This window comes from Zalophus californianus, chromosome 2 (genome assembly GCF_009762305.2).
Source record: "Zalophus californianus isolate mZalCal1 chromosome 2, mZalCal1.pri.v2, whole genome shotgun sequence".
NCBI classification, from domain to species: Eukaryota; Metazoa; Chordata; class Mammalia; order Carnivora; family Otariidae; genus Zalophus; species Zalophus californianus.
In genome coordinates this window covers 151992050-152008539 of record NC_045596.1, presented here as the reverse complement: position 1 = coordinate 152008539, position 16490 = coordinate 151992050, and the positions used below count along the sequence as shown (strand labels likewise).

The following is a 16490-nucleotide window of genomic DNA, read 5'->3' as shown; positions in this document are numbered from 1 at the left end:
GTTCTCAACCATCAACACCATTCAATGATATGAATTTGGCTAACTATGGATATGTCCCAAGAACATAAGACTGTTAAGAATGATGAATGGAGAATGAAATCAGCATATGTGCCAATAAGGAATATTCAGGAAAGAGCAAAAAACATTTATTTGATATTTTGAAGGATAAAAAAGAACAAGGTTCTTGAGTAGAAAGTTATATGCTATTAGAGGATGTTTTGGAAAATTTTAAAGGCATCAGGAATGTATGCTTTGAAGATCTGGAGAGATAAAGGGAGGAGATTAAAGATGGTGAATGTTGACCATCTCTGTACCAACTCTTACTGAGTGCCTTCTCCATGCAGATTTAGGGGAGATGAATCAAAGGAAATGTGCCCTGGACTGCAGGAGTGTAAGGTTTTGTGATAACAACATACAATTAGAAATATATGTCTAATCAGACTCAAATGCGCCAGGAATAAATGCCCATAATGGATTTTAAAGCAGTCCAAAAATTCTAAATATTTCTTTTGGCAGTCAATGTCAGGTTGATTTTTAAGCTGCAATTTTTGTGATAAGTTGTGACATTCCAAAACTCTTCCAACTATGAAGGAAACTAAATTCTAAAATTAATTAAACAAAACTGAATTCTGATTTTATAATTGATTACAGGCTGACTTTCATATGATTGAGCATTGATCATTTATTATGTTCTTCTCTGGTCACTTCCTGTATGTTGCATGATACACTGTGCCTCCAGTAAATAAATTCAACAAAAGTAAACTTGAATATGTGACCAAAGTTGATATAGTTCAGCAACTACAAATACAATCGTCTTAACATTTCAGGAAGCATTAATAATAACACAGAATATCAGGCAAAGCAGATGACTATTTTTCCCATACCAGGTACACATAATGGGTAAGCAGTGGTTGAGAACTCCTATTTTTATTCATTTTTCCCAACAATGGCAACAAGAGTTTGAAACATTTAGATAGCAATTCCCCAACAGGATACAAAAAGACAGATTGACTAATGCATTTCATTTGTCCAAACCTAACAGAGCAATCAGTGTTCAGCAATTAATTTTTTGCTCATTTTAAAAACCATCACTTTTTCATTAAGTGTTTAAAATTTTTTATTATATTCTTTAAGGTGAGACAATGTAATATTTGGGAAGATTACAAGATTTCTGTAGAAAAGAGATCTAAATAAAACTCTCTGCCACATAGCAGCTTCTGTTTTTGAGCAGATTAAATTCTTAGTTTTCTTAGGCTGAGATTTCTTCTATGTAAAACAGGATAGCTACCTAATGATACTGGCATGAGGACTGACTATAACAATGGAATGAAATGAATGAAAACACATCGAAGCATTGAGTGGACAGATGTTGGAAACATACTTCTTTGTGATTAAATTCCACTGGAAAGCCAATATTTTTTTCTTAGAAATCAATCTCAATTTTAAGGTTGAAATAAATTATAAGATTTCATATGCTGACCTATATCCTAAAGGCAACTTATCAGGAATAAGACCTGCCAAGAATGAAGAATCTCAGAAATGAGGAATACCCTGATATCCAGAACATAGTTTTTGTTTGTTTTTTGTTTTTTAAGTTTCTGCAAACAGAGATCAAAATCACCACAAGGTGTCAGAATACCACAGACTTTGACTAGCCACTGTTCAATATAAAGCCCAGGACTGTCACAAGACATGCTGTTTGGGGTTTTAAAATATACTCATTTAATTTAGTGTAATTTAAAATATCAGTATGTTAATACGTGCATACTTATGTTCATCACAGAAAAATAAAACCAGACTGCTTTTATAAGCTGGTGGTACTTATCACTTATTATTGTTAAGTGTCCCAAACTGATTTCATTTTTTCCACCAATATTTTGTTTACTTTCATACAGTCTGTCTTTCTCCTTTTACATAAAAGACTATTACATGCTTAGAATATGGTCTCTAAAAACCACTTCCCACTGAAACGAGCCAGGTTCCTTGGAGAAATGGTTGATTCCGGGTCTGGGATAAGAAAGGTCCAGGATGGGACTAGAATATTCCTCATACCAGAAAGCAAGAAAGCTATCACAGTCTATGACAGTTAGGGTTGTGTCAAAAGGACTCCAGAGAGGAGACCACAGGCCAAAGATGGGATCATGTGAACTTTGATATAGGTAATAAATATACGGATTGAAACACATCAAGGGTGCCTGGGTGGCTCAGATGGTTAAGCGTCTGCCTTTGGCTCAGGTCATGATCCCAGGGTCCTGAGATCGAGTCCACATCGGGCTCCCTGCTCATTGGGGAGCCTGCTTCTCCCTCTGCCTCTCTCTCTCTCTCTCTGTCTCTTAGGAATAAATAAATAAAATCTTAAAAAAAAAAAAACACATCAAATACACTTACACTGAAGAGTTCATAAAATTTGGACTAAAAACAAAATCTCACTGGTTACTTTTGTATATTAGTAGGAAAACCAATTAATTATTTTCAAAATGAGGTTTTTTTAAAAGGAGAAAAGAATGGAGCATTTACCCCGCCTTTCCTATACAAAACTGTATCTCTGAGGAGCAAATACTTGATGTAATAGGACGATTCTTTCTAGCAAAGAATTCTAGCTAATAAATGACGGTTGACAGGATTATAGTATCATTCTTTTCTAACTCCTCATGAAATATCTAAGTATAATCAGCAAAAATTGTTAACATCCCCAAAAGAACACCAGATATAATGTGCCTTCTGACGGAAGAACACACCATCACCTATAAAATGTCCTTGCTACCCCCTTTCCCTTATATCACCTTCATATCTACCAATTTACAGCAAATGCAGCTTAACACATTAAATAATACCAATCAGCAAAATCAAGATTATGAGAAAATACAACCACCCAGTTTCTATGATAAATAAACTATAGGGTAAGAGAGAAACATAATGAGAGAAGAAGAAGCAAGCAAGCATAAGTGCCCGCGCCTAAAGATTAGGATAGATTTAAGAGACACATCAAACAAGACAATCAAGGAAACTGACTGGGTATCTCATATTAAGGAAGTATTCAGTTTTGTTTATGATATAATGGGTTTTTTTAAGTACTCTTCTTTTAGAGATAAATACTAAACTATTATAGATGAAATAAGATGTCTGGAATAGCTTCAAAATCACCCACGGGAAGGAGACAGCACAGACAGGCTTAGGCAGATGAATGAAATAAGACTGACCATGAGTTGATGTTGAGGGAGGGTGGGTGGAGATCAATAACACCTTTCTCACTACTTTTGTATATGTTTGCTATCTTCCACTAAAAAAATCTCAAGATATTTTAACTTCATTTTTTTCTTAAAAAAAAAAAGCTTATGTTACCCAGGGTATACTACATTTTTTCAGTGATGACTTTCCCAAGCGAGACAATATCCTTGAACTGATGTCAACTTTCACACAGCTGCATTTACTAGTCCATCACCTTTGAAATGGCCCATTATGGAATGATCAAGCCTATGTCTCAACCTTCAGTAATCCTATAACCTCAGAAAAAAATGTTCTAGAATCAAGAATAACATAAAGATTAACGTTTTAGTGAATAAGAATTTTTCCCCGCCTTCTGAAGCATCCAACTTAAATGTCTGAGGCCTTCTTTATACGTGCAGAGACCCTCAAAGGGAGCCCAACTCTAACAGCTACAGCTTCCCCATAGCTTGCAGCAAATGCATCCCTTACTCCTTTCGGTATCAACTCCAATTCTAGAAATATTTACTGAGACACAGGACTGGACTGAGGATGGATGATGAAATCAGAGTTAAGTTTAGGCTTCTTTCACTGCACCTTTGAATGGCCTTCTTCTCACTCGTACGCTGTTCCTATGAGCCTTGTGGATTTCTCTTCCTCAAAAACCTTTTCACTGGTTCCTACAGTGATTTTCAACTGTGGCACACTGGCCCAGTAGGGTGTGTTTGGAAAGGTCTGAGGGGAATTTTTTCATTGTCATAATGTGACAGAGGCAGCACTACCTACACCAATTGGGTAGGAGTTCAGGAATGTAATGACCTACTTAAAATCTACCTACCAATTATCCATGAAAAAAGCACAGCACCCTATGAAGACACAGTTTTGCATAACATGCCCTCCTTCAAGTCCACTGTGAGTCTTGTTTCCAGAAATTTTCCTCAGACTTTACTTTCTGAATTAATTACCTCTCTTCTATGTCCCCAAATATCTCTTGTCTACCTCTCTCAGAGCACTTGGGTGACACGATATTGGAGTCTTCTGTTCACTTGTGTGTCCCTCTACACATACACACAAACTACACAGGCTGCTCCTTAAGAGAAGAAATCCTATCTTTTTCATCTTTATATTCCCAGTACAATGTCTGACAGATAACACTCAGCAGTGTTCACGAATGGCATACCTGGGAAGAACGGGAAGAGCAGGGTTTGCGACTGCCACATGCTGTCGCATAGCATACACAAAGGCACATGGGTGAAGAGGAACAAAAAACATGTAGAAAAACAGTGTGAAGAATGAGGTATAGTAGGAGCTTAGGAACAGAACCAGGAGTAGGATAAATCTTGAGCCTCAGCAGAAGTCAAGAGGTCCAACAGGAGGAGGAAATTTATGTGAAAAAACTGTGCTTCTCTAGAGAGAAGTTCAAATAAACATAAACCCATATAACTCTGGAGCAGAATGGTTCAGAAGAAAGAGGTGACTTATCCAAGGCTTCACAGAGGCAGGTGGAAGTACCTAGCCAACTGGTACCTGTGAAGTACCTCACAGTGGAAGTACCTAGCTAACTGGTAAATCAGTATATATAATGAAATATGGTCTCTGTAATACCAATTCTAAAGATTTATTTAGACACAGATATTTTCAAAATTCAAAAAGAACACAATATTTATTGTCTAAATAGCCACAATCCTCAAAATCAACTACACTTCCACTACTTCTAAATGAAACTGGGACCTACCATGCACACGAGTCTGTTTTCCTGGGTTTCCTTATCACAGGAGAGATCTGTGGTGTCATCACCTCCAGCAATTCTTTCCCCAATGTCACCACTTATTCGCATCACCTCGACATGCAGCCGACCTGCCACCTAGAACAATAGAGGAGAAGCAGGTATTCTTTCCAGATTTTGTTTTTTCTTCTGTTTTAGAGTTAAATGATTGGGTTAATGGTAAATGAGAATTTAGAAGCCTAGGTTCTAACAGTTACTTTCCCTCAAAGTACTTGGAATAATCACCATCAGGCAGATGGAAACACAGGTATTATTAATGCACATAAATAGCACTTGTCATTATTAATGAAAAACAGTCACAACAATATACTGTAACCACCCTACTGTTTCTTAAACTTTTCTCTGAAGGAAACAAGGCATGAAGAGAAAACTAACCTCTCCTTTCTGGTTGACAATTGGAACAGCATACTGTAACTTCACATCGTAGAAGAGGGACTCGAGGAAAACATTCGCCACCCCAATGAGACTATGATTTTCCTGCTCATCATAGAATGGATCAGCACGCTTGAAGTAAGACCGTATGAGCTTTAAAGAGATTTGGAACATCACAACTTCAGAAATCACTTAAAATAAATTAATTCAACCTACTACCACTTTTTGATGGCCTCTCATAAAGTCATTAAACTTAGCTGAAGCACAGCACTGGATCACACGACTCTCTCTTCCTCACTCCCATTAGAATGGTGGTCAGCATACTTCACCCATGACAGCCATCTCAATAATACGTCATTACGTTTATCACTTCTCCTTTAGGTGGAAATCTTGCCATGAAAATAGAGAAAACCAACTGACTAGAAAAAGAAGTTGAGTGTACAAAAGTACTCTTTAGTTTTCACTCCTATTTATTCCACTCGTTCCTGCCAAATCCTAAGATGCATTGCCACTAACAAGAGCTGACCCCCTTCATGAGAGTAGTTTGCGTTTTTGTAATGTGTTAATGTTGTTTTATTTCTGGGCTAAAATACAAGAGGAGTACAGAAGAAAGAGGGAAAAAAATTTTAAGAAAAAATGTCATCTAATGATAAAAAGTCATTTTTATTGATGATAATCTGGAAAAAATATTTTTTTAAAAAACAAGAGGCTAAAAAAAATAAAAATAAAAAACAAGAGACTAAAAAGTGAACAACTCTATGTGGAAACAAGACCAGCAGGGTTGAAAACTGTAAAAATATACATAATATGCATTTCTGTTTTAAAATATGCACAAGTACATGGCTGACCTAAATGGGAAAACCTGCAACTTGAGGAGAAAGTTCCAGAGTACAGCTCTACAGCACCCACTTTAGGATCAGAACTCCTTCCAAATCTGCTCTTAGTAGTACAGATATTAAGATACCACTAATGTTCTATTCAAAAAAGAGATATTGTAGGCTTCTATTTGCGAGATTAAATGTGTGGAGAAATGGGAAGAGAGATAATAAGGCATGGTCTCTGTCCTAAGTAAATTCACGGTCCAGTACAGAAGTAGACACATGTGACACCAACAGATGTCAGAACGGAATGTAGAAGATTCTACTAGAAATCCAGAGAACACAAAATGAGGAGAAGAAGATGCCAGAAAAATAGATTATTTTTAATAATTATTATTTTTCTCTTCGTTTATGTTTTTTATTATGTTATGTTAATCACCACACATCACATCATTAGTTTTTGATGTAGTGTTCCATGACTCATTGTTTGCGTATAACACTCAGCGCTCCATTCAATACGTGCCCTCTTTAATACCCACCACCAGGCTAACCCATCCCCCACCCCCCTCCCCTCTAGAACCTATGGTAAGAGCCAAGATGTCCATCGACAGATGATTGGATAAAGAAGATGTGGTATATATATACAATGGAATATTATGCAGCCATTTAATAATTATTATTGAGATTCTTGATTAGCCAAACAATTTAGAGGATTAAAATAAATATTATTCTAGAAACAGGATTACTATGTTAGCAGAATGAACAATTCTTCCCTAAAACGGTAGTCTCCTTCCTGCTTGGTTTCTTTTATGACTACCAGTTCCATAATTTTTATCAAGAGAACTTACTGGGGTATCTTCTTCACACTCTTTCCACTCCTGATAAAGGTCTCTCATATCCAGCAACCTGTTGTCCAGTTTTTCTAGAGACCAAATCTGTTTTCCTTTTCCTTTTCTTCTCACCTGGATTGCAGGTTCACTAAGAAGAGAGCCTCGCTGTAAAACAGTAAGAGTGACCATGTGAAACACAAAGATACCCCCCCATGGAAGCCAACTCTGAGAATTCTACACCCACCAGTCAAATGTCATCAACCAAAACGGAATTTCTATCCTTCTCTAGTCAGTTCACTGCAAAACTTCTCAGGAACCTTTTTTTTTTTTTTAAAGATTATTAATTAATTAATTAATTTATTTATTTATTTAACAGAGAGAGACACAGCGAGAGAGGGAACACAAGCAGGGGGAGTGGGAGAGGGAGAAGCAGGCCTCCTGCTGAGCAGGAAGCCCGATGCGGGACTCGATCCCAGGACCCCGGGAACACGACCCGAGCCGAAGGCAGACGCCCAACGACTGAGCCACCCAGGCGCCCCTCTCAGGAACCTTTTAAGCTTAATATAATGCCATTATATTCAACTGTGATCAAAATTTAAATTTAAGTATATAAATTAGATGTAATTTAAAAAGTAAATTTATATAGTAAATTATTCATATAGTAGGTTATTCATATAGTAAATGGGATATAAATTTAAATTTAAAACCCCAAAGACTATGGGGCACCCGGGTGGCTCAGTCGTTAAGCGTCTGCCTTCGGCTCCGGTCATGGTCCCCGGGTCCTGAGATCGAGCCCCGCATCTGGCTCCCTGCTCCGCAGGAAGCCTGCTTCTCCCTCTCCCACTCCCCCTGCTTGTGTTTCCTCTCGCTGTGTCTCTCTCTGTCAAATAAATAAATAAAATCTTTAAAAAAATAAAATAAATAAAAAAAATAAAACCCCAAAGACTAAATCAAAACCTAAAAACCTAAAAAGGTTTTATTCAGGCCATCATCTGACCAAAGAGTATCTGTGGGTAGAAAGAGTCATAAGCATTGATGGCAAGGGAAAGTCTGCTGGGATTGAGAGCTAAGAAATGATCTTTTACCTTTCAAAAGTTTGAATTTAAAAAAATTTTTGAGGGGTGCCTGGGTGGCTCAGTTGCTAGGCATCTGACTTCAGCTCAGGTCATGATCCCAGGGTCCTGGGACTGAGCCTCACATCGGGCTCCCTGCTTGGTGGGAAGCCTGCTTCTCCCTCTCCCACTCCCCCTGCTTGTGTTCCTGCTGTCTCTCTCTCTCTCTCTCTCTCTCTCTCTCTCTCTGTCAAATAAATAAATAAATAAATATATTTTTTGAATGGGTAGTATCTTAATGTGGTACAAAACACAAAATGTTTAGAAGAGCAAACTGTGAAAAGAATCCCCATTTACCCATTTGGAGGCAACAAATGATATCAATCTGTAAATACACATAGTTTAAATTTAAAATTAAAAAACAGTATGAACTAGATAAAGATGCTGGTCATACAACACTGAATGGCCAAAACACTGAACTGTTCATTTTTTTTTTTAAAGAAAGATGGGGGGAGGGGCAGAGGGAGAAAGAGAGAGAATCTTAGGCAGGTTCCACACCCAGCACCTAGCACAGAGCCCCCGACTCGCAACATGATCTCACAACCCTAAGATCGTGACCTGACCCAAGAGTTGGACTCTTAACCAACTGAGCTACCCAGGTGCCCCTGAACTTTTCACTTTAAAATGTTTTTGTTCTGTGTTATTTCACCAGAAAAAAACTTAGAATTTAATGAAGTTTTTCCAGCTTGTAAAAGCAATGTGGGTTTTTTTTTTTAAGATTTTATTCATTTATTTTAGAGACAGAGAGAGACAGCACAAGTGGGAGGGGCAGAGGAAGAGGGAGAGAGAGAATCTCAAGCAGACTCCACACTGAGCTCAGGGCCTGACACGAGGCTCAATCTGAGCTGAAACCAAGAGTTGGACGCCCAACCGACTGTGCCATCCAGGCACCCCAAAACAATGTGTTTCAATATAGAAACAGTTTTAAAACCACAAGTAGAAAATAAAAATACTCCTGTGTATCTCCCCCAGAGAGACATATCTATCAGTTATCAGTTTAGATTTATTGCATAATTTATCAACTGTTTGGATAGGTCTACTCAGGACTTTAGGGAATTGTGAAATACACCGATGTTGCTTTACCATTTCACCTATAATCATTTTCAAAGAAACGGAATTTACATAATGAAACAAAGATTCTGAATTCTGAAGCTCAAAAACTGCCATTCTCTCATACTCTAAAGGTCCTTCTACCTCTACTCAGCCTGCTACGGAATAAATACGAAAAGCTCATCAGGGATCCACATGGAGTGGTACTGCAGGTGGAGAATGCCAGAACGGGGGAGGAAACGGCAGCCAGCAATATCCTGCAGCATCATGACTTGGCCCTCCAGCAACTACAACAAGAACTGGAAAAAAGAAAAAAAAGGAATCTCTGCCTCTTACCAAAATCACGAGAGAGAGGTGAGTACAAGGCCAGGAGTAAGACCAGAACAAACAATAGTGCTCACAGCAAAGGCAAGACATTAAGTGAAATGAAAGCTTTCAAGTACCAAAAACAAAAGGTCTCATTGGATACAAGAGGAAAGACCCAGCCTGAGTTAAAAAAGACTCTCTCCTTAAGAAATACTTCCTTGTCCAGCCCCTCTCTCTGGGTGAAATCTGAAAATACTAATCTATTAAATCAATAGTAGTAGCATAGATTAGCAGCCATTAACATGTTAACAATGGCTGCCGTGACCCCAGCGATGTGCTTCATCTCTACCAGCCATGCAAACAGCCCCAGAACACACTATCAGCTGTCTAGGAGAGAGGGAGGCCCAAAATGACTTGCGTCACTTCTAGGTACTGACTTGGCTGCCCGGAGGCACGGTTGCTCCTTCCAACAAAGTCTGAGCCAGGATACACAGAAAAGGGCTACAGACAGTCATGCTGCATGGGGAAAAAATGGTTATGTTTCTGTTTTTCCAACTCAAACACTACAGAATGGAAGAAGACGTTGCTCTGCTCAGTTTTCTAGAAGAATCTAAGCCCATGGTTGGCTTTCCTCTACTGCTTTTTGTCTGAGTCCCACTGCACCTGTGGTTTGCCCAACAAATGCCAACAAGCAAAATAAAGTTCTAAGTTCAAATCACACACAGAACGTGTATCAAGAGACAAGTCTCCATAGAGCAGTAAGTGCATCACGTTCATAATACCTATATTACTCAAAACATTAAGCATCCTATTTGCCAAATATCTACTCTGTGAAAACAATGACCTTGAGGCTGGGATGCCACAAGAAAAAGAAAGATATGGTCCTTGCTACCAAATCCATTAAAGCTTTGTTGTGTCAAATACTGTGGGAGAAATAAAGCACATGGACCCTCAAAATATGTATCTGAATATAAAATTCTATGTACCATCAAAAATTATGTATGAATATGACTGAGAGCTAGAAAAGGGCCTAAATAACAAAGAAAAGAAAACAACTGGATGGCTAGGATAGAAAATTTTGATGGGACTTTCCCCCTACAATTTATTAAGGTTATTACATTATACCAAAAAAAAAAGGATTTGTGATCATGAATACGCACATGAAACAACTAATAAACAGTTTTGCTGAGCAATCTATTAGCAAGTGAAAATAACATGATACATGTAAACTAAACACGGAACTTAGGGGAGGGGGGTTGGGGGGTGGTAACAGAATGAACGGGAAAAATCACTTTCTGAAGATTCATCAGGAAAGACTTCCCAGAAATCATAGAAACAGACTGAAGAAAGGAGGCTGAGTGAAATAAATTGGTGGGGTGTGGTGGGAAGAGGTGGAGAGGGTATTCTAGTGGACAAAGGACACATATGCACAAAGGCAGAAACTTAAAAGCAAATGAATTCTACTCGAGACAGGAGAACAAGTACAAAAGGATGCAGACTGCAGAAAGTGTAGGTGGGGTTGAGGGCAAGCCCACTGGTGTTTAAATACCACTGCTGAAACAGACAACAGTTTTCTCCGGTGGTTCCCTTGTTCTCTTCCATTAACGACAACCTCACCTTCCTGTTGGCATCGAGGCTGGAGGCTGGAATCTGCAGGGTTACTTTATACTCTGTTCTTTTATCCAGTTCCTCTGCAATGTAACTAGCTTCTCGCACCAACAGATTGGCTTTCACAATTTGTTCCCTCAGCCTCATCAGGCTATTATTCAGCGTTGCTTCTCTTTAAAAAAAGGGGGGTGGGGTGGGGGAGATAACTATCAAGCAGCACATCAGAGTATTATGTAGTACATAGTATGTTAATGCCAAACTACGAACCAAGCTTTACAACTGCCTTGTGCACACAGGGACTACGTTACTGACACCGACCCATGCACGCGCTTGTATCAGGCCATGTTGTAAGTACTGGCACATGCTCCTGTAACAAGCTGGCCGTTGATTAGGACAGTGCCTCGAAAACTTGACAGTGTATAAAAATCACCCGGGGATCTTGATAAACTAAAGATTTGGACTCACTAGGTCTTGGGTGGGGCCTGAGACACTACACTTCTATCAATCTCCACCTGATTAGAGATGCTGCCTGTCTGCAGACCAAACTTTGAAGAGCAAGAGGTTAGTTGAGTACAGTCTGTAACCATGGATGAGACATTTTAGTGCAATGCTAATTAGCCCATATAGAGTTCAAACTTGCAATCTGCATCTCATTAGCACCATGCTTTACCTACCTGACCTAATGAGGCCAGATAACCACTTTTTTTTTTCCTTTTTTTAAAAAGCATCTACCCAAGCTTCAGAACCTAAGGTATAATACAACGATAAAGTATAACTTCTAAGTACAAATACTTGTTTATTCAAATCCAAAAGCCATACAAACTAAAATGGGGCAGCACCTAACATGGGCAACTTTAAATAAATCAATATAAATTGGTAATTCCCGTTTTTCTCAAAAATGAAAAAAAAATGCCAAATGGTTCTTAAGCTGTTACATTCTCTCTAAATATAATTCTTTTTCAAGTAATGTCCAGATTTCTCCAAACTGTATCATATCTCGGTGAGGTAAAGTGTTGAGCATATGCTACGCACACGTAATAAAGGCCCCATGCACCTACCTCTCTTCGGCCCACTGTCTCAGTCGCTGTTGAGCACTGGGTGAATGGAAAGAAAACCTGTCCCCACTACGACAGTTTTGTTTCTCAGGAGACAGCCTTCTTCGTAGCTGCTCCAATTCATGTTCATACATAAGCCTCTGGCGCTCCAATGCAGATCGTTTTTCTTCTTCATGCTGTTGTTCTAGGCTGTTCAATATGGACTGCATTGGATCTAAATAAAGTTTTTTTAAAAGGTAAAAACGAATGAAAGGTCACAGTACAACACCATAGATTTCAAATGTGGTTCTATACTGCTATGCTGTTTGGCATCCTAATTAGTAAATGAAGATTCTTGAAGACAGTCTGGAATAAACTCAGTGTTCCTTACTCCCCACTCCTCATCATATCATCTCTTCTGTAAAATACATGCTGAACTGTCTTCCACAGAGGAGAAGCAGGTCTAGCGTATGTTCTACACGTAACCTAAGAGTGACAGTGGCAGTCAAATTTCAAACCTGAGAAATTCTATTAATGAGAACAAAGTTGGCAGTGATTAGTACTCAAGGCTAAAAGAATGAAAAGTTTTTATAAATGTAATAAATTAAAAGAATATAGAGAATAACATAAAGATTTCCTTTTTTGTTAACATTTAAAAGGTCTCAATCATAAACATTTTTAACTTTCCATCAGCTTTAAAAGATTCTAAAATGCACATATCTGCTCACCATTACCACCCAGAGCCTTCATGGTAACCTCCATTTGCGCATATTCATAATTGAAGTTGATTTCACTGGAAACCTCACTGGAGGAGTCTCCGTCTATGTCGAGCTGCTCAGAACTGGTATCATTCTTCATGGAGGTGTCATGTTCCTCATCCTCTCGATCTGCTTTCTTTTTCTTTTTAGGCAAATTCAGTCTTGGGGGAGGGGAAGAATATTATTTTTAAAATAAAGATACGCACTTATTCCATTCATTAAATACTGGCATTTGCTAGATGCCAAGGGGGTACCGTGTAAGTGTAAGGCAATTACTACACTCTGGAATTTCATCCTCTAGTAGTAGAAATAAACACACATGCATGCACAAATGGTTACAACAGACCATGTGACTCGGGGCCACATGACTGTGACAAGCTAGGCGTTGAAGAAAAGCTGAGGACCACTGGAATAACAACAGAAAAGATGACAGAGTAGGAAGTCATTTGAGCCGAGCTTTACAAGTGGGAACAGCATGAGAAGAGACGTGGAAATGGAAACTCTCATAGTCTCTGGAGAAATTATGAATATAACAACATAGGAGCACACAAAATTTGTATAGCAGAAGTTATGGGAGATAATGCTGGAAAGATCAACGTAATTCAAACTATGAAGGTTCTGAAAAGCAAGCCAAGCAGTTTACACCTGATTTAGTTTGAAAAGGAAGAAAAGGAAAAACATTTTCTGCACGCTTTGTGCCCCTCTACCCTTTCTTCAGTAATCAAAATATCGACTGGTCCACAAGCAAAGGATCTCCATTAGCCATAAGAAAAGTCAGTCTGATACCCCAAGCATGGTGACCAGTGACAGGAGAGGAACAGACCAGGACTGTAGTTCTGTACAATCTCCAGCCCGCCCTTCCCTGGCAACACAACACCAGTTTTCTATGGAAAACACTGCGTGCAGTCCCAGCACAGGCTCTTTCTCAGCCCCCCTTGTAGTTAAGAGGCAAATTCTAGCAAATGAGACAAAAATGGAAGATTGTTGGGGGCTCTAGGAAGACTTCTGCTTTTTCTGATCAAGCAGATAAGGCTAGTACCACCTTCTCCCTCATTTTCTTCATATGTGCCTGGATGCTGCTTTGATACCTGGAGTGGCGTGGCCATCTTTAGACCACAGGGAAATGCCAAGACAAGGAGACAGTGACAAGCCTTCTGCCGTGACAGTTTTGAGAGGCTTAGCCAATGCCAACAACCACCCACCTTTGGATTTCTTATTTGGTCAGTGAAACAAACTGTTTAAGCCATTATAGTCAAGTTTGCCATTACTTGCAGCTGAAAACATTCCTAAATAAAATACGAACTTTATTTTATGAATAAGGAAACTAAAACTACTCTTTTCCAATAAAAAATAAACAAATAAAAAGGTAAGCAAGTCAGAAAAAAAAAATTGATGAATTCTTACACCAGACAGCAAAACAATCATCTTGCACTGGGAAATAAAAAGGAAAAAAGTAAGTAAACTCCTTATTTTTCCTGAGAATATTGTTCATATGGGCTCAAAGCATACAATGAACAAATCATAGACAGTCAGTAAATACATATGCACAAAATAATGTATGCTTTTTATGGAGTTAAGTTTACCTTCCAATATACATTCTTCTGTTTCAAAGTATAATCTTCAATAATCTCTCTTTAAGAGCCATGAATGTCATACCTGAAGAAGTGGTTGTTTCCCCATAATATCCTGTCCCCGTGGTGGAGTTGTATAGGACTAGATACGGAAGAGCCATTTACAAATGTTCTGAGGGGGAGAAGAGGTCAATGCAAACAATGATTATCATGTTTTCCCCTTTAAGTATCCAATACTATAGAGATCTAGTTACTAGGAAAAATGAAATAATCAATTCCCCTGCCCTCAGTGAACTTTATTTGTATTTACTTCTCTGCTAAGAAATGCTTACAATACTAAATATAATCAACTATTATCCTCTACTTTTCAAAGTTCCAAATTTGTTATATAGCATATTAAGGAGTAAATAGGGAGCCATTACAGCTAACAGTAGAAAGCCGGTAGCAATGTACATTACAACTCAAATGAGTATGTCCAATCTACATGAATAATAAGAGCCAATCAACCAACTAGACTCTAGAAATATAAGAAATGAGACCTATGCTAAAATCTTCTGTAACTTCTTAGAGCACAGAAAAACGTTCATATTCTATCAATGTATAAAAGATTTATAAGGTCCACTTGACCGGTTATCTTGACAATGGAGTTCAACAGAAGGGTGGATGGAAGGAGATAAAGGGAAGAATTTGCAGGGGCAGGAAATTAACAAAAATTATGCATACCACTATAAGACTGATATTCCTGGAACACCAGTTTTATCAAGCCTCTCTCCTGCTGAAGGACTCATTTGCTTAGACATAGCATAAAGGCCCTACAAAAGGAAGCCCTATTTATCTCTTCCTTTCTTTCCCCCTTCTAGTGAATTCTCAACTCCAGCCAAAAAAAAGGTTTATGTTCTGTCCACTAAACATGATTGATTGACTCTTCTTTCAAAGCCAGGCTTATTCCAGTCCTGCAACCTGGAATCCTGGAATAGAGCTCCTGCCCTCCCCATTCTCCCCACCAAGGCCTACTCAAGCTTTCAAAGCCCAGCTGGTTTCTGCTTCCTCTGTAAAAGCTGCTCGTCACTCCAGCCAAGAGTGTCTTAGTTTCTTTACTGTCCTAAAGCACTTAACTGGCTTTATATTGCTAGTTACTTTTTATGTATATGCATATACATAAAATCCTACTCTCTACATCCGGATTTCACCTACCATGTGGGTTTTTAAACACTAAAAGTAATTGGTCCTCCTATAGTCTGATTATTCAAAGCATGAGCTCAAAAATTATATTAAGAGAGAACCTACTAAAATTAGCAGATTTTAGCCTTTATGACACAAATTCCTTAAATACAATGAGGAGTTCAATTAAAGGCAAACATATATAGAGGCTAACTTTTAAAAGCCACAGCAGTTAAGCCATAATTAGTAAATAAAAGCATGATTATAATCACAGTTTTCAAAGTGTGGTCTCTGTGGGGTCCCCAAGATCAAAGCTATTTTTATAATAATGCTAACCTGCCCTTTCCACCATGTTGACATATATACCAACAATGAGTAAAACCGCTAGAGTTTTAGCACAAACCAAGGCAGTGGCACCAAACATTACTAGTAGTCACTGGACTACTCACTGCCATACACTCACAATTTTTAAAAAATGTTTCCTTTGAGGATGACCTTGATGAAGCAGTAAAAATTATTACTTTTTGGGCACCTGGGTGGCTCAGTCGTTAAGCGTTTGCCTTTGGCTCAGGTCATGATCCCGGGGTCCTGGGATCGAGCCCCACATCTGGCTCCCTGCTCCGCGGGGAAGCCTGCTTCTCCCTCTCCCACTCCCCCTGCTTGTGTTCCCTCTCTCGCTATCTCTCTCTCTGTCAAATAAATAAATAAAATCTTTAAAAAAAAATTATTACTTTTTAAAAATCCTGACCCTGAGTACACAACTTGTTTAAACATTTCGGGTGACAAAACAAGAAGTACATAAAAAGCACTGTGTTCATTCACCCGAGTATGAGGACTGTCCTGAGCAAAAGACATATACAAAGTGGTATCTGGGGCAGCC

General features: G+C 38.6%; 1 protein-coding gene across 3 annotated transcripts in view; it reads right to left on the bottom strand.

The window, feature by feature from the left end:
• Positions 1-16490, bottom strand: part of KIF13B (kinesin family member 13B) — a 196917-nt gene that overhangs the window by 71992 nt on the left and 108435 nt on the right. For all 3 annotated transcript variants that reach the window (XM_027598107.2, XM_027598108.2, XM_027598109.2), the window contains exons 15-21: positions 14535-14621; positions 12849-13039; positions 12145-12355; positions 11096-11258; positions 7029-7175; positions 5366-5515; positions 4940-5068 (exon numbers count right to left, since the gene is read on the bottom strand). In XM_027598107.2, the coding sequence (XP_027453908.1) occupies positions 4940-5068; positions 5366-5515; positions 7029-7175; positions 11096-11258; positions 12145-12355; positions 12849-13039; positions 14535-14621 (1078 nt within the window). The remainder of the gene's footprint in view (positions 1-4939; positions 5069-5365; positions 5516-7028; positions 7176-11095; positions 11259-12144; positions 12356-12848; positions 13040-14534; positions 14622-16490) is intronic.